General features: G+C 27.1%; 3 protein-coding genes across 4 annotated transcripts; 2 read left to right on the top strand and 1 right to left on the bottom strand.

Annotated features, from left to right (window-relative positions):
• The first annotated feature begins 2,071 nt into the window (after positions 1–2,071).
• On the top strand, positions 2,072–2,445 carry LOC112692017 (trimethylguanosine synthase-like). Its single transcript, XM_025566519.1, has 2 exons — positions 2,072–2,201; positions 2,275–2,445. Exons 1-2 carry the CDS (start codon positions 2,072–2,074, stop codon positions 2,427–2,429), a joined length of 285 nt encoding a protein of 94 aa, XP_025422304.1. The 3' UTR covers positions 2,430–2,445.
• A 5,858-nt stretch (positions 2,446–8,303) lies between these two features.
• LOC112692056 (rab5 GDP/GTP exchange factor) lies at positions 8,304–15,860 on the top strand. Its single transcript, XM_025566576.1, has 11 exons — positions 8,304–8,472; positions 8,756–8,935; positions 9,316–9,428; positions 9,675–9,929; positions 10,340–10,466; positions 10,758–11,121; positions 11,370–11,498; positions 11,576–11,686; positions 11,989–12,135; positions 12,919–13,113; positions 15,680–15,860. The coding sequence occupies exons 2-11, from the start codon at positions 8,775–8,777 to the stop codon at positions 15,767–15,769; spliced, it is 1,692 nt and encodes a 563-aa protein (XP_025422361.1). The 5' UTR covers positions 8,304–8,472; positions 8,756–8,774; the 3' UTR covers positions 15,770–15,860.
• LOC112692057 lies at positions 15,784–19,995 on the bottom strand. Of its 2 annotated transcripts, none has more exons than XM_025566577.1 (6): positions 19,569–19,990; positions 17,008–17,201; positions 16,834–16,945; positions 16,683–16,763; positions 16,343–16,457; positions 15,784–16,072 (listed from the first exon to the last, which is right to left on the bottom strand). In XM_025566577.1, the coding sequence occupies exons 2-6, from the start codon at positions 17,186–17,188 to the stop codon at positions 15,956–15,958; spliced, it is 606 nt and encodes a 201-aa protein (XP_025422362.1). In that variant the 5' UTR covers positions 17,189–17,201; positions 19,569–19,990; the 3' UTR covers positions 15,784–15,955. The 2 variants fall into 2 exon arrangements, with proteins under 2 accessions (XP_025422362.1, XP_025422364.1); XM_025566579.1 differs by having other exon boundaries at positions 16,012–16,098; positions 19,569–19,995.
• Between the last annotated feature and the right edge of the window lie 10 nt (positions 19,996–20,005).

The raw sequence follows: 20,005 nt of genomic DNA, 5'->3' as shown, positions 1-20,005 counted from the left end.
ATGTTATTTAAATGATACCTACAGACAAAACTTCAAAGGTGACTTAACTTCTATATATCAGTCATACTCGCAAACAATTTAAAAACATGGTAACCATCGAATAACTATGTTTATATGAAAAAAAATGGAAGAAAAAAATACAACAATCTTTAACGTTTAATAAATTAAACTTTCAGTTGTATTTTTTTGTACGAAAATAATTATTTAAAAAAGACGACTACTTCCCGTGTCATACAGACGTGAATTCACGATGAATATTCATGGTAAAAATAGTTGGGTGATCAAGTTTCTCGACGCTAAATAAATTCACCTCAACGACTTATAACTTAAAACTTTACAGGCGTAAAGATATTACTTAATAAATGAAGTTTTAAACTGAGTATTTTATTTATTTTTTAATAAAACTTTCACCGTAAAGGATAATTCTATGAAATCTATAGCCAACACGTTTAATAATAATTCACGTAATTAAAATGATTTCATTAACTTAGATACATAATTCCAAATCCTTGTATAGAATAACTAAGCACCTTTACAAAAAAACATATTAATTATCCTTACATTTATTTTTATTTTACAAAAATTACCATTTGGACATTGAAATTGTAACAGTTATTGTAATTATTGTTTTCAAAGAAATCATCTTTAATTTTCGAAGTAATGTATGCATCTCGTGGCTTGGACGAAGGGACGATTCCGTAGTAAAAATATAATATCTGACATTTTCATGAAACATTAATAACTAATCGTATATACATATAATATATATACATATAATAAAATATTATTATTGTTAGTATGCCCGTCGCAGCCATCTAGTATTACCGATAGTATTAATATATTTCACAGTAAATAACCCCCTCTAATAGAATAGACTGTAAATAATGTACATATATGTATATAAAATATGGTTCACATAATATACGAATTGGTGTGCTGCGATCATTTTTTTTTTTTGGAGATGAAGTGTGCCGTATGATTAAAAAGGTTGAAAACCACTGCTTTAAGTCAACTAGCATTTTTCTGATTCAAAACATTTGAAAAAACGAGATCGACAACGAGGTAAACGGAACTACACGATAATATCATAAAATGAATATCGTAACGATTTTGTTCCTCTGCCGCGCGAAGCTATCACGTCCGAGGCGAGACCGAATGCCCCACCACATGTAAAACGCATATTGTTCTTTCAGTTCCGATCGCGTTGCGTTTCTGATTGCCATTGTAGTTCTGATGCGACCTCGGATCCCTATCATAAGCATGGCATTTACTGGTGTTTTGTGTGATCTGTGGGTGGCCAAAGATTTGGACCGCGATGACAGAGGACGATTATGGTGTGTAATGTTGAATTTCTCGATTCACGCAAGATGCCGAGGACGGTCAATCTGCTTAGGTATGTTTTCACACGTGCCTTACGATTCTCCTGCTTTAGTCCCGCGATAAATTTGCGACGCGATAAGAGTAAATAAAAATCATTGAATATCTCGAAAAACTTTGTGTGGAGGTGGTGATCTTATCAATATATACGATTCTTTCGTTAAGTAGTGGCTTAATATGTTCCATATTCCCGGGATGTCTTGTTTGAAATTATGGTAAGTGTCAAATTCTATTAATCTCTTTCGTCGATTATATTGTATTTGGACGATTGCAATTTCCTTTTTACGACCGACCCGAGAAAAGAAACCACCACCACAATCACCAACCTTATTTAATGAATAATCTTATTGAGTATTTATAAGAATAATTGTTAAAGTATAATGTGAAGTAGCTAACATTAAAAAAAAAAAAAATTAACATGTAAAAACATTTAAAATCATACTACCAACAAACGTGTAAAAAATCAATCGAAAGCTTATGCACGATTGTTCACTCACGTTCATATATATTAAACCAATTTAATTGTTATTCTCTTAGGAATCGACATTAAACCGAACCCATAATTAACTGCGGTTCTCACTATTTTCAAAGTTTGATGAGGGAATTATGCTTGATGAGGGTAAATTATAATATAACATACACGAATATATTTTCTAACGATGTAAATCTTTTTCTACGCGATTACGCAGCCAGTATGTATTCCGTTTGCCCAAAGGTACTGGCACAACATATTGCCAAGAGGTGTACTTCATTCGGCACGGTCTTGGACTCGTTTTGTGGTGCCGGGAGGAATGTAATACAACTGGCGTTGACTTGTGACCACGGTAAGCTTGTTCATACTACGATCGAACAGTATTATAATTCAACACAATAATACGATTTGCTCGTGTTTTTTAGTTATCGCCATCGATTTGGATCCAAAGAAAATAGCTTTGGCCAAGAAAAACATAGAGGTTTACGGAGTGACCCACCGGATAAATTTCAGGGTGGGAAATTCTTTCTTGGTGGCCACTAACCTCAGAATGGACTCTATTGTCACCTCACCACCATAGGGCGGTCCCGGGTACGAAAGGCGAGTAAAGTTTGACACCAGAGACCTTTGTGGACGTAAAACTGGTGGCATGGCTGCTATTATTCGAACGGTACATTCAGTTGCACCCAGGGTGGTTCTGCACGTACCGAAGAATATATGTAGATAAAGACCAAGTATGCGTTACGCGATATCGTAACATAATAATAATTATAATAATATAACAACGTGTGACGTGTACAATATTTAATATCAATCCCCCGTACAGCGAAAATGTCATATTTTGGTTAAAAACAGATACTAGTTATATGGGATTTTCAAATACCTACTGCAAGTGATAAGTGATAATATAAAAATGTGTTGCTTTACATTAAAATTAATTAATATAATTTAATAATACATTTTATTTTCGTTTCACTTTACCGTGCACCGCAGTGTCTGCAGATGGCAATGGATGAGGGGTTCAGTCGAATACACTACGAAAGTGTACCGATTGACAAAAAAACCCAACTGTCTGAACCTCTATCTTACTAGAGTACTTATTACAATACTATTACCATATCTGCTATAAATATTTTATCAACCACGGACGACGTTGAAATACTATGTCTCCACGTTATTAAAAGTACCTAAGACATATTCAAAGCGCGTTCATTTCGACTTTTATTTCAGATCGCCATAGTAAATTTCCAAGCTTTTTTTCATACTAACTCGTTTCAATTTTTTTTAAAGTAATAGCGACTATTTTACGTTGACTATGTATTATCGTTTTTAGAACGACACTCACGCACGAGGAATACCAGTTCAAACTTCAAAATTGGTGCAACTAGATAATCCAGGTGACTAAAGAACTTTTAAGTATGCGTTTGGACACCGTCGTGTCCACATGTTTATTACACGCGAACCGTCTTAATAGCTCTCGATAGCAGTATTGTAGCGATTACACCGTACCGTTGGTAATGTATGTATGTATATATGTATTATTATTATTATCTAATCCAGTGTTTCCCAACTGGTGTTCCGTGAGCTTGCGCGAAGGGTTCCGTGAGAAATTTAAGAAAATATAAATTAATTAGCAATATTTTGATTTTGACTATGATTTGAACATAGAACTCAACATAGAACTGGAATTGACACATTTCCCGATATGAGGTGCATAGTTCGTTGCTTTTCGGCGTATACAAAGACAAAGAATAAGTTTCGAAATCAACTGAACGCGCCTTCGGACTTACGAATCTCACTTTCAGGAATAACTCCAGATTTAAAAACAGTTATGAAAAAAAAACCATGAAAATATTCCAATCTTCTCATTGAATTTATCTTAGAGGTAATGAGAGACAAATATTAAATTTTAAGCTTAAATATTATATTTATAATATTGTAATAGTAATAAACAAAATAAAATGTTAAAGCCGTCAAAAAAACGTTAGCCGTTTTTTTTTTATATGAATGACACTCTTGTGCCGGAAGTGTCCGATAACCCACTAATTTAAATGTACCAAACATTTGCCTGTATTAAAATTATAGAAAAAATATTAGGGTTCCACAAAACGTTCAAGCTCCTGCAAAGGTTCCGCGGGTAAAAGAAGTTGGGAAACACTGATCTAATCATATGACACTAAGTACAATAATACACACCCGAATAGATATAAACCGCCGCACACGGATGATAGCCCATTTAATATTTATACGTAAAATATTACGTACTTAATGTACATAATTCATTTTAATAATGAACTCTAAAGTCAATACTTCTAATTCAAATAATACACAACAGTTAAACACTCCGAAAAAATATATAACTCTTTCACTCATAATAAAAAAAATATAGACTTCTCTCAGAACAAGATGAATCAAATTCATCATCCCCAAACTCCGACAATTAATTCAGATCACTACGAAAAATATTTAAAAACACGACTCGATAAACAAAAAAAAATTATTCTCAACACCAAATCGCTATTGGCCATTAGAAAATATGGATACAAACCAAATAGAAACACCCACAAACACAAATACTACACCACCCGAATACCAAAACGAAAATTTAAATAATCACGTTCCACAACAGCAAACCACTGATAATACTCCAAAAATACCTCCACTATTCGTAATAAATATATCGCAATTTACACAGTTCCGCCAAGAGATAACAGAAAAAATACAAAAATTATTTTATTATCACAGCAAAATTAAATAAAATTAAAATGAATGTCGAAACAATCCATGACTTTCATATACTCACCAAATTTCAAGACAAAAAAAAAAAAATGAATATTACACCTACAGGCTAAAAAATGAAAAAGATATCTCTGCAGTCATAAGAAACCTGCTCATGTTAATCACAAAATTAGAAGTTATGGAAGAACTAAAGAATTTAAAATACCCAGTACAGTCTGTAATAAGACTAACAAATAAAAATAAGGTACCCAAACCTTTAATGGCAATACAACTATCAAATCATCCCATATCACAAAACATCTTCAAACTTAACAAAATACTAAACTACATAATAATCACCAAATCACGGTGAAACTTCAAGGATCCTACCCAATGTACAAATTGTCAGCTATATGTAAACTATCTCCCACGGTCTTATATGTTATTTGATGGTTGATTGATCGTGTTCTTGAAAACATTGTTTTTAATATCTTAACCATATTATTATAGATTTGCTTTCTCGGAAGATTTTATATTTTGATTTTGTTCTGAAGATAATTTGGACGTTGGAATTATTTTAGTTATTAATGATGAAAAATTTAATTATATGAATAATAGACGGGTTGCAATGATGGTGGCAGGATGAGCGCTATCTATGTTCCGTGTCATACTGGTATGTGTGGTCGTCGGTGCATGATTGACAATTACGTTTGTTATTGTGCGAATGTGCGACACTCGTGCAATGCGTGATCTTGTCTGGTTACACCTATTAATAATGAATACAATTAATCTAAACGAAATTTAACTAGTTAACTGAAATGCCAACGGCATAAAACCTAAAAAATCTACTGTAATAAAATTCTTATCACGTTTTAAAATGAACAAGAAATCTAGAAAAGACTTAAATACTCGCGAGCGAAGCGAGCGTCTTTTTGAGTGATAAAATCTGATAAGTCTTGATCCTAATGAATACACAATATTCATTGTCATAAATCCTTAAATACGCGTATACCCTCTAGTTTTTTTGCCAAAACACCACTGGATATACTTTATATCGCTCTAATCTCCAATCAACTTACACCACTAAGTCCTAAACGAACTGGATTCAAATCATGTTCCTGTTATCTCCACAATGAATCATCAAATAAAAATCAATCATCCGATTCCAAAACTAATTAACGCCCCTATAATATGGGAAGCCTTCAGAGAAAATTTAGATAAAAACCTTAATAACCAAAAACAATATCAAAACATAGATGATATCAACGAGAGCATTGAGCATATAACAGAAACCATAAAAATAGCAGTGACCCAAGCACAGGAAAATAATTCAATCCATTGACCCCTCCCAATCACTGTACAAAATCTAATCAAATAAAAACACAAAGTAAGAAAAATTTGGCAGAGAACAAGAAATTTAGGATACAAAAGAAGACTAAACCAGTTAACTATAAGGGTAAAGTGGGAATTAGATAATATAAGATACAACTCTTACAGTACTTACCTGGAAAAATCAATCAATTCAAATGACTCATGTCTTTGGTTAGCTACAAAAAGAATACTTAAGCAGCGTAATATAATATCCCCATTAAAAAACGGAATATCTAAATATGACACAAAAGCAAAAAATTCCGAAACCTTTGCCCATTACTTCGAATCATGCTTCATCACGGAAGATGAAACTCATCATCAAAACGAACACTCAGAAGAAATGTCGAACAAAACTAATCACGAGGATAACACTATTATCACGCCAACATCCCCCGAGGAAATACAATTAATCATATCAAAATTAGCAAACAATAAAAGTTCCGACCATGACTTAATAACAAATAAAATTTTAAAAAACCTTACATCAAAAGCATTAACATACCTAGCCTCTCTATTTAACTCAACTATGCGTATACCTATACTATATTTCCCCTTACATGGAAACATAACTATAATAGTAACAAAGAAAAAAAAAATATTGTAAAACCAAAATGATAGTACCTAATAGAGCCTGAGAGAAAAAACCAACAAAACGCTGACATCTTCTTCACACAATTTTTTAAATTGGATTAATTTAAACTAATAGTATGATCACTAAAATATTATAGTAAAAATCTTATTTAAAATATTGAAGAACAAAAAAGCTCATAAGAAAGAAATTCGTAAAATTTCAATCTGGGACGGTGCTGGCGAAACGCGCAAATTCTTTGATACGTTATTGTACGGGAACAACGATCGAGCGAATTTCGGCGATAGTCATGCAAATTCATGATAATTGCGTGCTAAATAATGGCTATGAAAAAATATAAAAATTCCATTTTTGCGATTAGGTAGTGCTGGCGAAATGTTTTTCCAGCACCACCCGTTAATATTTGCGATTCCGTAGAAATGGATGACATGCCAATTGCGAAATTAGTCATGCAAATTCATGCTAATAATGTGCTAATTATTGATAGTATAAAAAATCAAATTTTTCTAATGGGCGGTGCTGGCATAACGCACGTGACATTACTAAACACATTTTCTGGGGATCGAGATTACCACTAAATGTAGTGATTTGTTCAAATCTGCACAAAATGAAAGCACAATTAATTTCAACTATAAAACCTACTTAATGGTATATACGTATTATATACGTCCAATAAGGTTATAATTCCTCAGGTTAATTATGTGATTGAAAATGGCACATCAGCAAATTAAGAAAGAGCAGACGAAATGAAAGGTCAATATTTTGCTTTACAAATAATTAAAATATTTTTTTTTACAATTGAAATACAACGATCCATGATTTTATTGTAAACACTTATAACCTGAGACATATTTTAATCTGCCTGGTACTTTATTTACCTATATTATACAAATTTTTACCGATAAAATTTCAAATATCACACCATGTATCTATAAGTACTGCCTCAATAAAAACGATGAACTTGTAGTTGTAGGCATAATCGATTATGGTCCTTCACTGTTAAACAATGTAGCACGATATAAAGATTAGATAAAAAAAAGAAAATTCTAATTCTTTTTTTTACTAATTTATAATATTTGCAAAAATTGTAATACTACTTTATGGTAAAAATGGAAATATTGAATAAACACAAATAGAATAAAACAAGTAACATATAGGACATGAATGAAAATTAAACATGGTTTCTTCTACAATCGAGGCTCGTCTCCAAAAAAATAATATGAAAATAAATGATAAACATCAATGTTGTTTACTTACCTTGATTTATTTGAAGTTCTAAAATCTGTATACCTACATATTTAATAGTTTACATTTATCCTAACTTAAACTTTAATTTCAAAACAAATTTAAACATTTTAAGATTAACTTTTTGGCATGCGTATATGCGAGAAAAAATAGTAGGTACTCTATAAAAAATAAGTATTTTGTCATTTGTAACATAGATCATTATGAATCCCTATCATCCTAATTGGGGCTAGTGACATGGAAATCTCGAAATCGTTTGTTTCATCGCGAAATATTTGTTTCTGGTTTAATTTTTTTTTTTTAAATAAATTTAGTTATATGTTAAGTTTACTCATTACATATTATATAGAAGAAGAAAAAATAAAATACTAAATAGAAAATAAAATAATATATTATAGAATGCCAAGAAAACTGAAATAAATATTTGTTGGTACAAATGTCGCGACCAGTGATTATCATTGTTATTTACCGAAGTTACTTACGGTTTTTTGTTATCAAATGTTATCATCACATCTGATATGCATTTTGATAATTACATTATATTTGGATTTTGGTTGTATCTCAAATTTTAATCAGTGTTATGAATGAGTATTATGAATTTACGAACCTATTTTATCGATCACAATTCGCTTTGAATTGCTTTTATTAATTCGTTATTGCAGAGGCGTTATTTCCAATAGATTTCTCGTTGGGACAGCTGGTTTGTATAAATTACTATATGATTTAAACTTCAGATTACAAACATTGCTATTTAAGAAAATTTATCATCTCATTTTCCATATGTCACCCTACTGTTTGATTTGAATTACTGAATACGAAAATATTCCAAGTACTTTTATTTTAAAATATCCAAATAATCATTGGTTAAATATTTTCATAAGCTATAAAAATCTAGTTTTAATGTAATTAGGTGTTTTTTTAATTGACATTGTATATATATATATATATATATATAAGAGAACTGTAATAATATTTATTTATAGGTTTACATTTGACATCATAATGATATCCTTTAAAAAAGGTAGCTTTCGCATTGGAGAAGCCGAATTGAAATGTAAAAAAGCAAATGGTTGTGATTATTATGGTAATCCACAATGGGATGGCTTTTGCTCAAAATGTTATAAAGATATACAAAAACAAAGAAGAATGAATGCTTCTCCTAAGTAAGTTATAGTTTTTGAAAATATAATATTATATTATATAGTATTATATTTAAATTGTATTATATTTTAATGAAGTTCATTAATATTCCGTATTTTTATTTAGTCTACATATAAATATACTAGTTTTATGAATAAAATTGTTTTAAAACTACAAAATTATAAACAAAAAAGTTCTGCTTTTAATATGATGATATAGTTATATACTTTTATTAATAATTACTAATTATACTTAACAAAGAAATGTACAACATTTACAATATACATGGCATTAGATTAGTGTTATTTACTAAAATAGAAGTTGTAGATTATATAATTACAATGAAAAACTAATGTATAAAACTGTTTGAATTTTTAATAGTTCAATTTTATAACTTTTATAGAAAAGTACAAATAAACAAGAGTAATGCAAAACCAGATTTTAAAAAGAATGGTTTAACTGAAAAAAAATCAAAACTATCATACTTGAAAATGTTCAACACTATTAAATCTAAAGGTTTGTATATAATAATAATTTAGTGTGTATTTTTCACTGCATTCTACATTTTTAAATTATCAATGTACTTAAATATCTTATATAATATGTTATTTCTTATACTTTTTTTTTAAAATATTTTTAATCATTATAAGTACTGTATTTAACTTTTTGAAAATGTATGTTTTATAAATAAACTTGTTATACATATACACATAAACAATATATTTAAATATAATAAATTATAATATCTTATTTTATTTTCAGATGATATTTCTGAAAAAAGTAAGAAAGACTATGATCCTCTTATTGCAAAGAAACTTGAGCAAGTTGATGTAGAATATCTGTCTCTTTTGTCTGAACCAAAATCATTACGTTCTGATTTAAAAAAACAAATCCGTAATTTTTGTCAAATGATGATGATGTCACATTTACATAGCCCTGTGGATTTGCAGTCAGAACTTACTCAACATTTTTATCAAAATATCCTAGATATGCTGAATAATAATTATTCTTATGATGGTAATTTTATAAATGCAAGACAATATTTTGTTGCTTTTTTTTTTGGCCATTTAACTGAATTGTAGCCAAATATAGTTTATAGTATAATACTAATCAAATTAATTTTTTTCATTATCTTTTGATAATTCTTATTTAAAAATTATAATCACAGATTTCAATTTGTAACAATTTTATTCATATACTTAATATTATATGCAAACTAAAATGACTCTAAAATTGTAATCCACTACTGTTATTTACCATTTTATTTCTATATGCTATATATATAGAGTTCTCTAAACATTTTAAAATTGTTCATACAATTTTTTTTTTACTTTTTATCAATTTTTTATTTGAACTATTTGCATCGCCTAATAGTTTACTTATTTTTCAAAAAGTATAATTTTATTCTTAAATTATTCTACTTTCAGAATTAGACCATGAAAAAAAAGAACAGATTTTGGATTATGCCGAGAAATATTCTATGATTAAGCTGTATAAATATTTATTTTGTATGACTCTGGCGGATGAAGAAGAAGATTTATGTATTCAAAAACGGTAAGTTATCGTCAAGTCAAATTATATTTCATAAAACAAGAATATATTTAGTATAAAAATGAATTTATTATATTATAGACGAAAATTAATTAATTTAATTGTTCTTGATTATCTCTTTGTTTCTAAACTTATAGTCATTTCAATGTAAAATGTTCCGGTATAATTACCATAAATTTCATTGGTTTTATAAAATTCAAACCTTAATGGTTTTATTTTAACTATAAACAAAATATCTATATATATTTTTTTTTTTAAGTATATCCAATTAATGTTTAAGCCATACAATTCTAGGATTCGTCAATTAAACTGGGTGAATGCCAAACACCTTGATTGTGATATTGACAAAACAAATGCTCAGATTATTGAATTGGTATATAAAGCAATTTTAGAATTACTAGATATGGACTCTGCAATAGCACCACAAGATAAATTAGCTTGTGTTGTTCGATGCTGTCGGCATATATTTGGAGTTTTACAAGGTGGAAACAATGGTGTGAAAGGTCCTGCATCAGCTGATGATTTCCTACCAGTTCTCATATTTGTTGTTCTTAAAGCAAACCCCGTTAGACTAAAGTCAAATTTGCATTATGTTACAAGATTTTGTAATGCATCAAGGCTGATGTCTGGAGAAGCTGGCTACTATTTTACTAATCTGGTAATGTAATTTATTTTGATTCTTGGATAATATAATAAGCATTAACTTCCATAGGTTTCATTTATTATATTATTATTATTTTAATCATTATGCAGTAAATTTTTTTTAAAACATTCATAGATATTTCTTCAAAAAACCCTACACATGCCTAATTTTTGATAAGTTAGATATGAGTAAAATATAAAATTTCACTGCAAAACAACATTATATCTTCAGTTATCATTAATTTATATTTAAATTTTTTGTAGTGTTGTGCTGTATCATTTATTGAAAAGATAAATGCCGAACTACTGAGTATGAATACTGAAGAATTCGAACAGTATATGAATGGAACATTGGTATCTGATACTTGGGATTCTGCTTTAATAATCTGTGAGGTGAGTAAAAACACTTTATATTTTAAATTTATAACTATTTATCTGTTTAAAACTATTAAATGAAATATTAAATTTAGGGAATGCATCAAATGTTTGAACAGTTGGCCTTATTGGCAGATTTAAAAAGAAGAAATTTATTGATTGTGGAAGATGCAATAAAGTTAAAAAAAGAAATGTCTAATTTTAAGGTATTTATTTATAAATTCATTTTAATACTTTTTATTCATAATTTATCTTTTCGTTCTATTTTTCCCAAAGAAATTTGTTTATTTTGCTTATTTTAACAGATCATTGAGCAAATAATAGATAGAAAACATTTGAGTACATTATTATTATTAAATAATGTATTATAATTATTATTTTTCACTTAAATAATATTTTTTTAAGAAAATTACAATGATATATAACATAATATGATGTTTGTTTAATAGTCCATATTTTACTGTGTTATTGTTAAATTAACATACATTTTGTTTATTAATTTTCATAGGATGAATTTATGGAACAATTTTCAGTACTAAAAGAAGTGTACACTATTAATGATGATTCTAATCAAACAGATACAAAAATGTCAGTTAGTATTGATGATTTTGATCCTATGTGTTCAAATTTACCACCATGGACAATGACACCTCAAGTAAATATTATTTGTTGTTTTATATTTATTGATTATTACTAGAGCCCAGATTTATATGCATTTGCATATTTGTACTAAGTGTATGATCATCATACTAAGTGTATCATCATCCATATATCTATGGAGGTTTTAAATGTCCACGATTCAAATCACACCAAATTTCATATTGCATATTTTGCATATTTCGAGTATTATTGCATATTTGTTCATAAATGCATATAATATGTATATTTAATCCACTTTTAATAAATTAACTATTTTAATTTACAGTAAATTTTTTAATCTCCTCGAATAGAGTATGAATTGACATGATAGGTATTAAGTTTCAAAAATATTTTAAAAGATTTGTATTTTTTTTTTAAGTTTTCTATTAGTTTTTTGGTAGTAGGTAACTTCAAATTATCTAAAATATTTTTTTTTTTTTTTATTCTCGTTTTTTAGTTTTTTATAAGTCTTAGATTGATTTAAATGATTTAAAATATTAATCAGTGAATATTATCATTTTTTTTTTTTTAATAAAATAATTAGAATTTTATTTGGTATAAAAACATGGTTTTCAAAAAAAAAAATCACATTTTATAAATAGTAAAATAATGCATATAATTGCATATTTAGCCACCTTTTCTTTGCATATTTGCATCATATTTGACACTTTTTAAATGCATATAAATCCAGGCTCTAATTATTACTACCATTATATTGAAATATATTATTACAATATAATATATTATTTATATATAATATATTTATTATATGTAATATAATAAAAAATTATATTTATAGATTATACAACCTGCAGAAAGAACTCATACTAGTTCTACTTGCACAGATGTTGATTCTTGGGACATTCATTCTGCAGAAACAGTATCATTGCATTCATTAGATGCATGTTTAGGTATGTCACAAGAAAAGCATGTTGTGGCTGGAAGTAGTTTTGAACATACTATAAAGGAACAATCCCATTTAAATGAAATACAGGTATAGTTCAAAATTATAAATTAAAATTAATTCTTAGCAATATTATCACAAGAATATAAATATTCTTTATGAGTCAATGTTATTATATTAATAACTTTGATAACCGTACAAAATCAAATTTAAAAAAAATATTAAAAATATTTTAATATAAATCTAGTTATGGTCTATGGTTATGGTTATGGTCTATTTAACTTTGGAGGATGCTATACTTACATGTGTTGTTTCTGTCTTATAAATTATTATGAAATAAAGAAAAGACTATTATTTGTGTTTGTGTTTTGTTGGTGTAATTCTTTTACGATATTCAAATTTTTAAGTTATGAGTAATATGTGTAATATTACAATTAAAAATACTTAAAAATTAAAATTACCAAATAAACACAAATAATGCTCTTCTCTTTTTGTTTGATAGTTGGACAGTTTACTTTAATATTAAACCTAACAATATAACATTTAAATTAGTGAAGAAAAATTTGCTATATTATCATTATTATTATTATTATTTCAAAATATTATGTCACAAATTATGATTAATATAGTTTAAGCTTAAGTCTTATACAAAACTGAATAATTATTCTGAACTTATTTAAAATAAAATTTTTCATTTTGTTTAAAATGTTTATTGAATGTTAATTTTTAATTTAATGTAGAACTAATATTTTATTTAAAACTAGCTGACCCGACAAACTTTGTTTTGTCATATAAATTATTACTAGACAATATTTTGCTAGAAAAAAATAACTAATTAAATACAAGTGTGTATGGATGTATTATATAAGTAGTATGGTAATCCTGTGAACGGTGACGAAATATAAAAATGAAAAAACATTTATTAAACATCAAACATTTATTTTTTTAATAATTTATTAAAATTGATCTTTTAAAATTATATATATATATATCACTAATTATGATAACATTAGTAAAAAACAATATCAATCCCTTAATGCAACAAAGTGTACAATATTTTTTGTTATGCCATCTTTTGCCAACACAAACAAACTGGATGGTTTGAGAGCACGCCACGTATAATTGTCCGTGTGAAAAACATGATGTGCTCAAATCTAAGTCACAGACAGACATCGTTTGGCTTTGAGACTTTTAGTCATTGCAAATGTCAATCTAATTGAAAATTGAAGGCGTTTAAATTGTATTGGCACATCTGTGAGTATAATAGGGATTCGCGGTAATAATATATTTTCACCTCAGAATTTGCCATTAAAATGATGGCTTCGATAAAATTTTTTATTCATTTTTTAATGACTAATCGCGTACCGTTGCACAAACGTGGTAGGTTCAAATTACGAAGCAAAATAACCGGAGATCCAACCTTCAGTTGTAAATTATGCGGTGGCATGCCTGGTAAATCCAATGAGTTTAAAAATTCTGTTGGATAATTTACAGCTTCAGTAGCATTGCCAACTGTATCAATAGATTTGTATGACACCAAGTCTCCTGGTAACAAATTTTATATCTTTGTTGATTTGAGAACCTTCCGTACGCAGCTTTTTTTGATTGAATCGCAAGTATCGTAGTTGTTCGCTCTCTATCTTTACATACATGTCGACCATAAACTGTTGACTAAGCTCACGACCTCGTAGAATAACGTTGTCCTGATTGCATCTAATCATCAACCGATATGCATAATAATCCTTGGAACTAACATTCTTGTTTATTTTAGTACTTGTTGCTGGATCTTGTTGTTTAATATTTATGCAATACCCGTCATTTAATACCAAAAATAAAATTAATAGTTTTTAATAGTTTTTTAATAGTATCATTTAATAATTTATTTTCAATTGCGCAGTTATCGACCTGGTCAAAAATTATTAAATTAAACTACGATTTATTAAACAATAGCACTTAGGAGTATAAAAAATAGATAAAAGCCTATTCACAAACTTACCAAATGTATATACAACATTTCATTAAAATCGGTTAAGCCGTTTTAGAGGAGTATGGTAACAAACACTGTAACTCATTCTCCATGTTGATCCATTTTTTTGGTGATGGCCGATGGCCCCATTTTAACGATTAATTATTTCATATGGAAAATTTTATAAGCTAAAGCTTGCTGTAGCTTTTTCAATTCGATAAAACATTCCGAAACTTAAAAAATTAATCATTAAAAAAAATTTTAAAAAAAGAGTTTTCCAAAATATTTTTTTCGTAAAAATCTCCTGGCAATTACGAACAATTAAAAAAAAAAATTGAGCCAAATCGGCCCAGCCGTTTTAAATTTATGAATTTTTACTTAATAGTTTAGAGAGTAATATTTTTTGGTAAAGGTTTACATTTGACAAATGAGAATATTGTCATTTCACAGTCTATCTAAATCTCCTCCTCTTATCTTCTGTAACAATACATTGTAAAAATATTGCTGTTGAAAAATTATGTACGAAAAATTATATAAATTTATCATATAAAATTACATATTTTTCCCAATTTGAGTAACTATTATAAAAAAAAAATTGAAATGAATACAAGAAATTGAAAAAATTATAAAAGTATTAGTACTCAAACTGGTTTAATAATATCTAGTTCTATATTTTATCAATTTTTCTAGGAAATATCTATACAAGGATGGCAAATACCTAGTATACCATGTGAAACTGGAGGAAAAATAATTACCAGTTCTAAAAGTGACATCCAATAAGTATAATTATTAAATTGTAGTATTACATTTTTTTATTTGTAAACATTTTATCTCTTTATTAAGTATATCATACATGTTGTGGTTTAATTGCCTTAGTTTATTTTATATTAAAATAATATTTATTGTTATGTATATGTTCGCTTTTAATATTTTAAATTTATATTCTTTAATGTAAAATTATAACTATTAAATATAATTATTCAATGGTATTGTATACTCCGACTGAATTCTCTTCTCAATAGATGTTTTAAAACGTTTTGTAATTCCAATTTGGTGAGTATATGGACAAGGAACTAATTTCATCTAAAATGAAAATTATATTATGTATACTGAAAAAAAAAATGTTAAAAATATTGTAAAATTATACATTATTAAAATGATGAACTAATATAATAAAAATATTATATCAGTTCAAAAATCTAGCCAATAATATAAATTATTTAAGCTATTGAAGTGGGGTTTAATTAAGTATTTACCATAAAGATAATATCTTATGTATAATATCTCATATTATGTTTAATTTTACACATTAGTTCTCTTCAATATGAGAATGAAAAATATTCTTTCTATTACCTGCAAATCAATTGTTTCAGTAAACTTTTTTGTAGAAGATTCCGAGCTAAAATTTACTTCAGTGGTATATTTAATAGGAACTACTCTTGGTTCCATCCAAAATGTTGATTGATACCTAAAAATAATAATAGCCGGTTAAACATGATTCAATCAAATTGCTATAACTCAATACTTTCTTTGTCTCAATTATACTAGGTTATTTATATGCATTTTAATAATATACATTTTTAAAAACTTGAGTTTTCTTAATCACTCAGATTAAAATTATTAACAATTGATTGAATAAGTCAACATAATATTTCATGAATTAAATATCAGTGTTACTAATAGTATAGCTTACAATGAAGTATGCTGGGTGTATGCTTTTTTACATTCAATGTCTTCTAAATTCATGCTTTTTTCAATATTCTTTTGGTTATTCCTTAAAACAACCCATTAAAATTAATTATTAAAAGAAATTAAAATATTAGATGCTAAAACATTTTTTGTACATTTCTTTTGTCATTATTTTTGCTTGGTTTAAAGGTTTACGATTTTGAATATGACTACTGTTTTTTATATGTTGATTTTTGATAACAGGTGTGGGCTGTAATTTAATCTTATCTAATGAACAAATAACAAGATTTAATTTCAATAAACAACGTTTGTACTTATTGCATATTTACTTAATTTGTTATCTAAATTCGGTAAAAATCTCATGACGCAACCGCAGTCTCGTATTAAAAATCCTTCGGGTGAAATTCTTTGTTCTGGTATATTTTTGACAAATTTAAATGTTTGTTTGAAAATTGTTTTACAGTGTGCACTATTATTTTCATTTGGTGTATTTACTTCTGAATTGGGCATAATGTACAATCATCTGTGAAAATATATTTGTCTTTAAATAGATTCATGCATATGTAATGTCCTTATTCACTATAACATCCATACAGTTTTTTTTTAATCATAACTAGGGCACGGATATTCATGCAAATGTATATTTTACGATTCACCTAGAATAATTTTGATTACAAATGTCGCACTGAATAGATTCATATGGATACGTTTATTTTTCCATATTTTTCATATTTAATTAAAAATTGCATAATTATATTTAATTTTATAAAGAATGCATATTTTATAAATAATAAATAGAAAATATCTTAATTGTGTCTATTTAAAAAAAAAGAGGAATAGACATAGAATTTGCTAAACATAAACTGTTACAAGCGTTTCTAAAAATCCTGTATATTCTTAAGTTAAAAAAATTTGTGAAATATTAAGCGACGACGAAAATGAAAGCATTGTAAAGTTGTTACCTGAAGACATATAATTTTTTAAATATTTGCTAATAATATCCTGTGATGTAGAAAGAAGTTTTTCTAAGTATAAATCTATGCTGCGAGACAACTGCAAAAACTTCTATTTTAAAAATCTGAAATCATATTTTATAACTTCCTTTTGATATTCTTTCCAAAATTAATATTTTTTGTTTATTTATTTATTTATTTAAATTTTATACGGGCCAAGCCCAATTATATAAATATTAATAATAATAATAATCGTTCGTTAATAGTCTTAAACAAAAAGCGAATAAAAAAGAGAAAAAAACAAAAAATAACAATGATATACAATATAAATTATAATATAATATACTTATAACTATGAATTAACAAGTAATAAATTACAATATAACTTGAATCAGTTAAAGTTTGATGATATGAACACATCGATATTTAATTTGTTAATAGTTTTCATAATTCTAAGATGGTGAGTATTGCTTGCGTAATTAGTGACTTCTTTGTTAAAATAAAAAGTGTTTTTTTACCGGGAGTTACAAGGCGGAGCATAGAAGGAGAAACGACTTAGAAACTCAGGACACTCAATAAGTCCTATAAATAGTTTATAAGAAAAGTATAAATCGCATACGACGTTGTTCAAGTGTTTTGATGTTGAGAAACGTTAATAATGGAGAGTATGAAGAATGGGGTTCTTTAAATATGGAATATTTAAATGAGAGGAAACGTAAAAACTTGTGTTGAATTTCTTCAATTTTATGTTTATGACCCGATTGGTGTTGCTGGGTTACCCGATTGGTATCTTGTTAATTTTAAATTTATATAATTTATTCATAATTACTTGTTCCATAACTTGTAAATAATAGTAAATTATAATAGCTTGTACGATGTAATATATTTTTACTGATTTTTTTAGCACATAATAAAGAATTTTTTTTGCATACCTATTATTCTTTACATTTTTCTAAATTTTTACCTACATAAATATGTGCATATTCAACAATATTTTTTTGTATAAAAATCTGGGCTTTATTCATAATTATTTCAAAAATGTAAATTTGAATTATATTAATTATATTATATACATCAATGTATACTCAATAATACATTTTATGCAATTTATATTTTACTTACATTGTTAAAAAAAGACAAAATAAGTAATTAGGTATAATATATGAACATCTATTGCCTATTGTATAATACCTAATAGTTTGTAAATTTATTTTAAAAATGTATGCATGTGCAATGTAAAATATTTACGCTATAACTAAATAAAAATTGATTTGATGTAGATATTAAAAATATAAATTTTCGTTTTATCTTATAGTTTTTCAGTTTAAAAAAACATTTGGAATCTTTTATTTTAATTTTTATTATTCAACCGACAATTTTTAATAATTATAAAATTGATTATACACTCTTTCATCATTTAAGAAATTGAAACATTTAATCGATTGCATTTAGTAAATGTTTCAAAAAATTAAAATATTTGTGGTTTTAAAATAAGGAATTGCAGGTAAATGTACAGGTATTGAAAACATTCCAAACTATACATATATTTCCGATATAAAAATAACATTAGTTTTTACTTAAATTTAATCATTAAAATAACAATTTTTTTCACTAATGGGTAAGTAATTAATTAACTGTCGTTTTAAATAAACTTCTAAATATTATATATGTCCTATGACAATGAAATATAAAGAAATTACGAATATCAAACACCTACAGCTCCACTGGATTTCAATAAGAAAATAATGTAAACAATAATAATTATTGTATTACAATAATAATTGTATTTTAAAATACAAATAAATAAAAACATAATTAACGCATAGCGATTTGATTTTTTTACATAATACAAGGTAAAATATTTTAGAATTCTTATTCTGTTATATCATACTGATTATTTAAAGTAAAAGTTCAACAAACGCATAATTTGTACTTACGATAAATTTAAGTTTTACATTTACACACTCTCATGCACTGTAGTCGCATTGAATTGTATTTGAAAATGTTCTGTTCATTTAAAATTAATCACCAGCGATACCGGTAATCTCCAACTGTTCTGTTGGTCAAACATTGATTGTCCACCTACTACCAAAACACAAACGACCGGGACCGGACTAATGCCTTCATATACAAAACACCGCTGGTAACTAATAATATACTGCGTCAATGTATAGTGTATAAAATATTGAAATAATAAAATACAAAATAGGCCTACAAGCGCCCTCAGGCGTGTATAATGTGCACCGCAAGTGTAGGCATATACGCACACATTGATTTAATTCACATATGCTTAATTAAAAATTCAGGACAAAAATTAGGTGTTCAGAAAACAGTGATCACTCATTTTATCGGTAAAATTGAATAATTATCATAA

This window comes from Sipha flava, unplaced genomic scaffold, assembly GCF_003268045.1.
Source record: "Sipha flava isolate LNK unplaced genomic scaffold, YSA_version1 69_pilon_pilon, whole genome shotgun sequence".
Lineage (NCBI taxonomy): Eukaryota > Metazoa > Arthropoda > Insecta > Hemiptera > Aphididae > Sipha > Sipha flava.
Note: the sequence above shows the minus strand (reverse complement) of the source record. Positions and strands in the feature narration are given on the sequence as shown.

Bases quoted from the DNA above. Each gene is read 5' to 3' on its own strand.
- LOC112692017 (XM_025566519.1), top strand. From the start codon at position 2,072: ATGTATTCCGTTTGCCCAAAGGTACTGGCACAACATATTGCCAAGAGG. The intron at 2,202-2,274 runs GTAAGCTTGTTC...CGTGTTTTTTAG, and splicing joins GGCGTTGACTTGTGACCACG to TTATCGCCATCGATTTGGAT.
- LOC112692056 (XM_025566576.1), top strand. From the start codon at position 8,775: ATGATATCCTTTAAAAAAGGTAGCTTTCGCATTGGAGAAGCCGAATTG. The intron at 12,136-12,918 runs GTAAATATTATT...TTATATTTATAG, and splicing joins CATGGACAATGACACCTCAA to ATTATACAACCTGCAGAAAG. The intron at 13,114-15,679 runs GTATAGTTCAAA...CAATTTTTCTAG, and splicing joins CCCATTTAAATGAAATACAG to GAAATATCTATACAAGGATG.
- LOC112692057 (XM_025566577.1), bottom strand. From the start codon at position 17,188: ATGCCCAATTCAGAAGTAAATACACCAAATGAAAATAATAGTGCACAC. The intron at 16,946-17,007 runs GTAAATATGCAA...TTTGTTCATTAG, and splicing joins GAATTTAGATAACAAATTAA to ATAAGATTAAATTACAGCCC. The intron at 16,764-16,833 runs GTACAAAAAATG...GGTTGTTTTAAG, and splicing joins AAAATAATGACAAAAGAAAT to GAATAACCAAAAGAATATTG.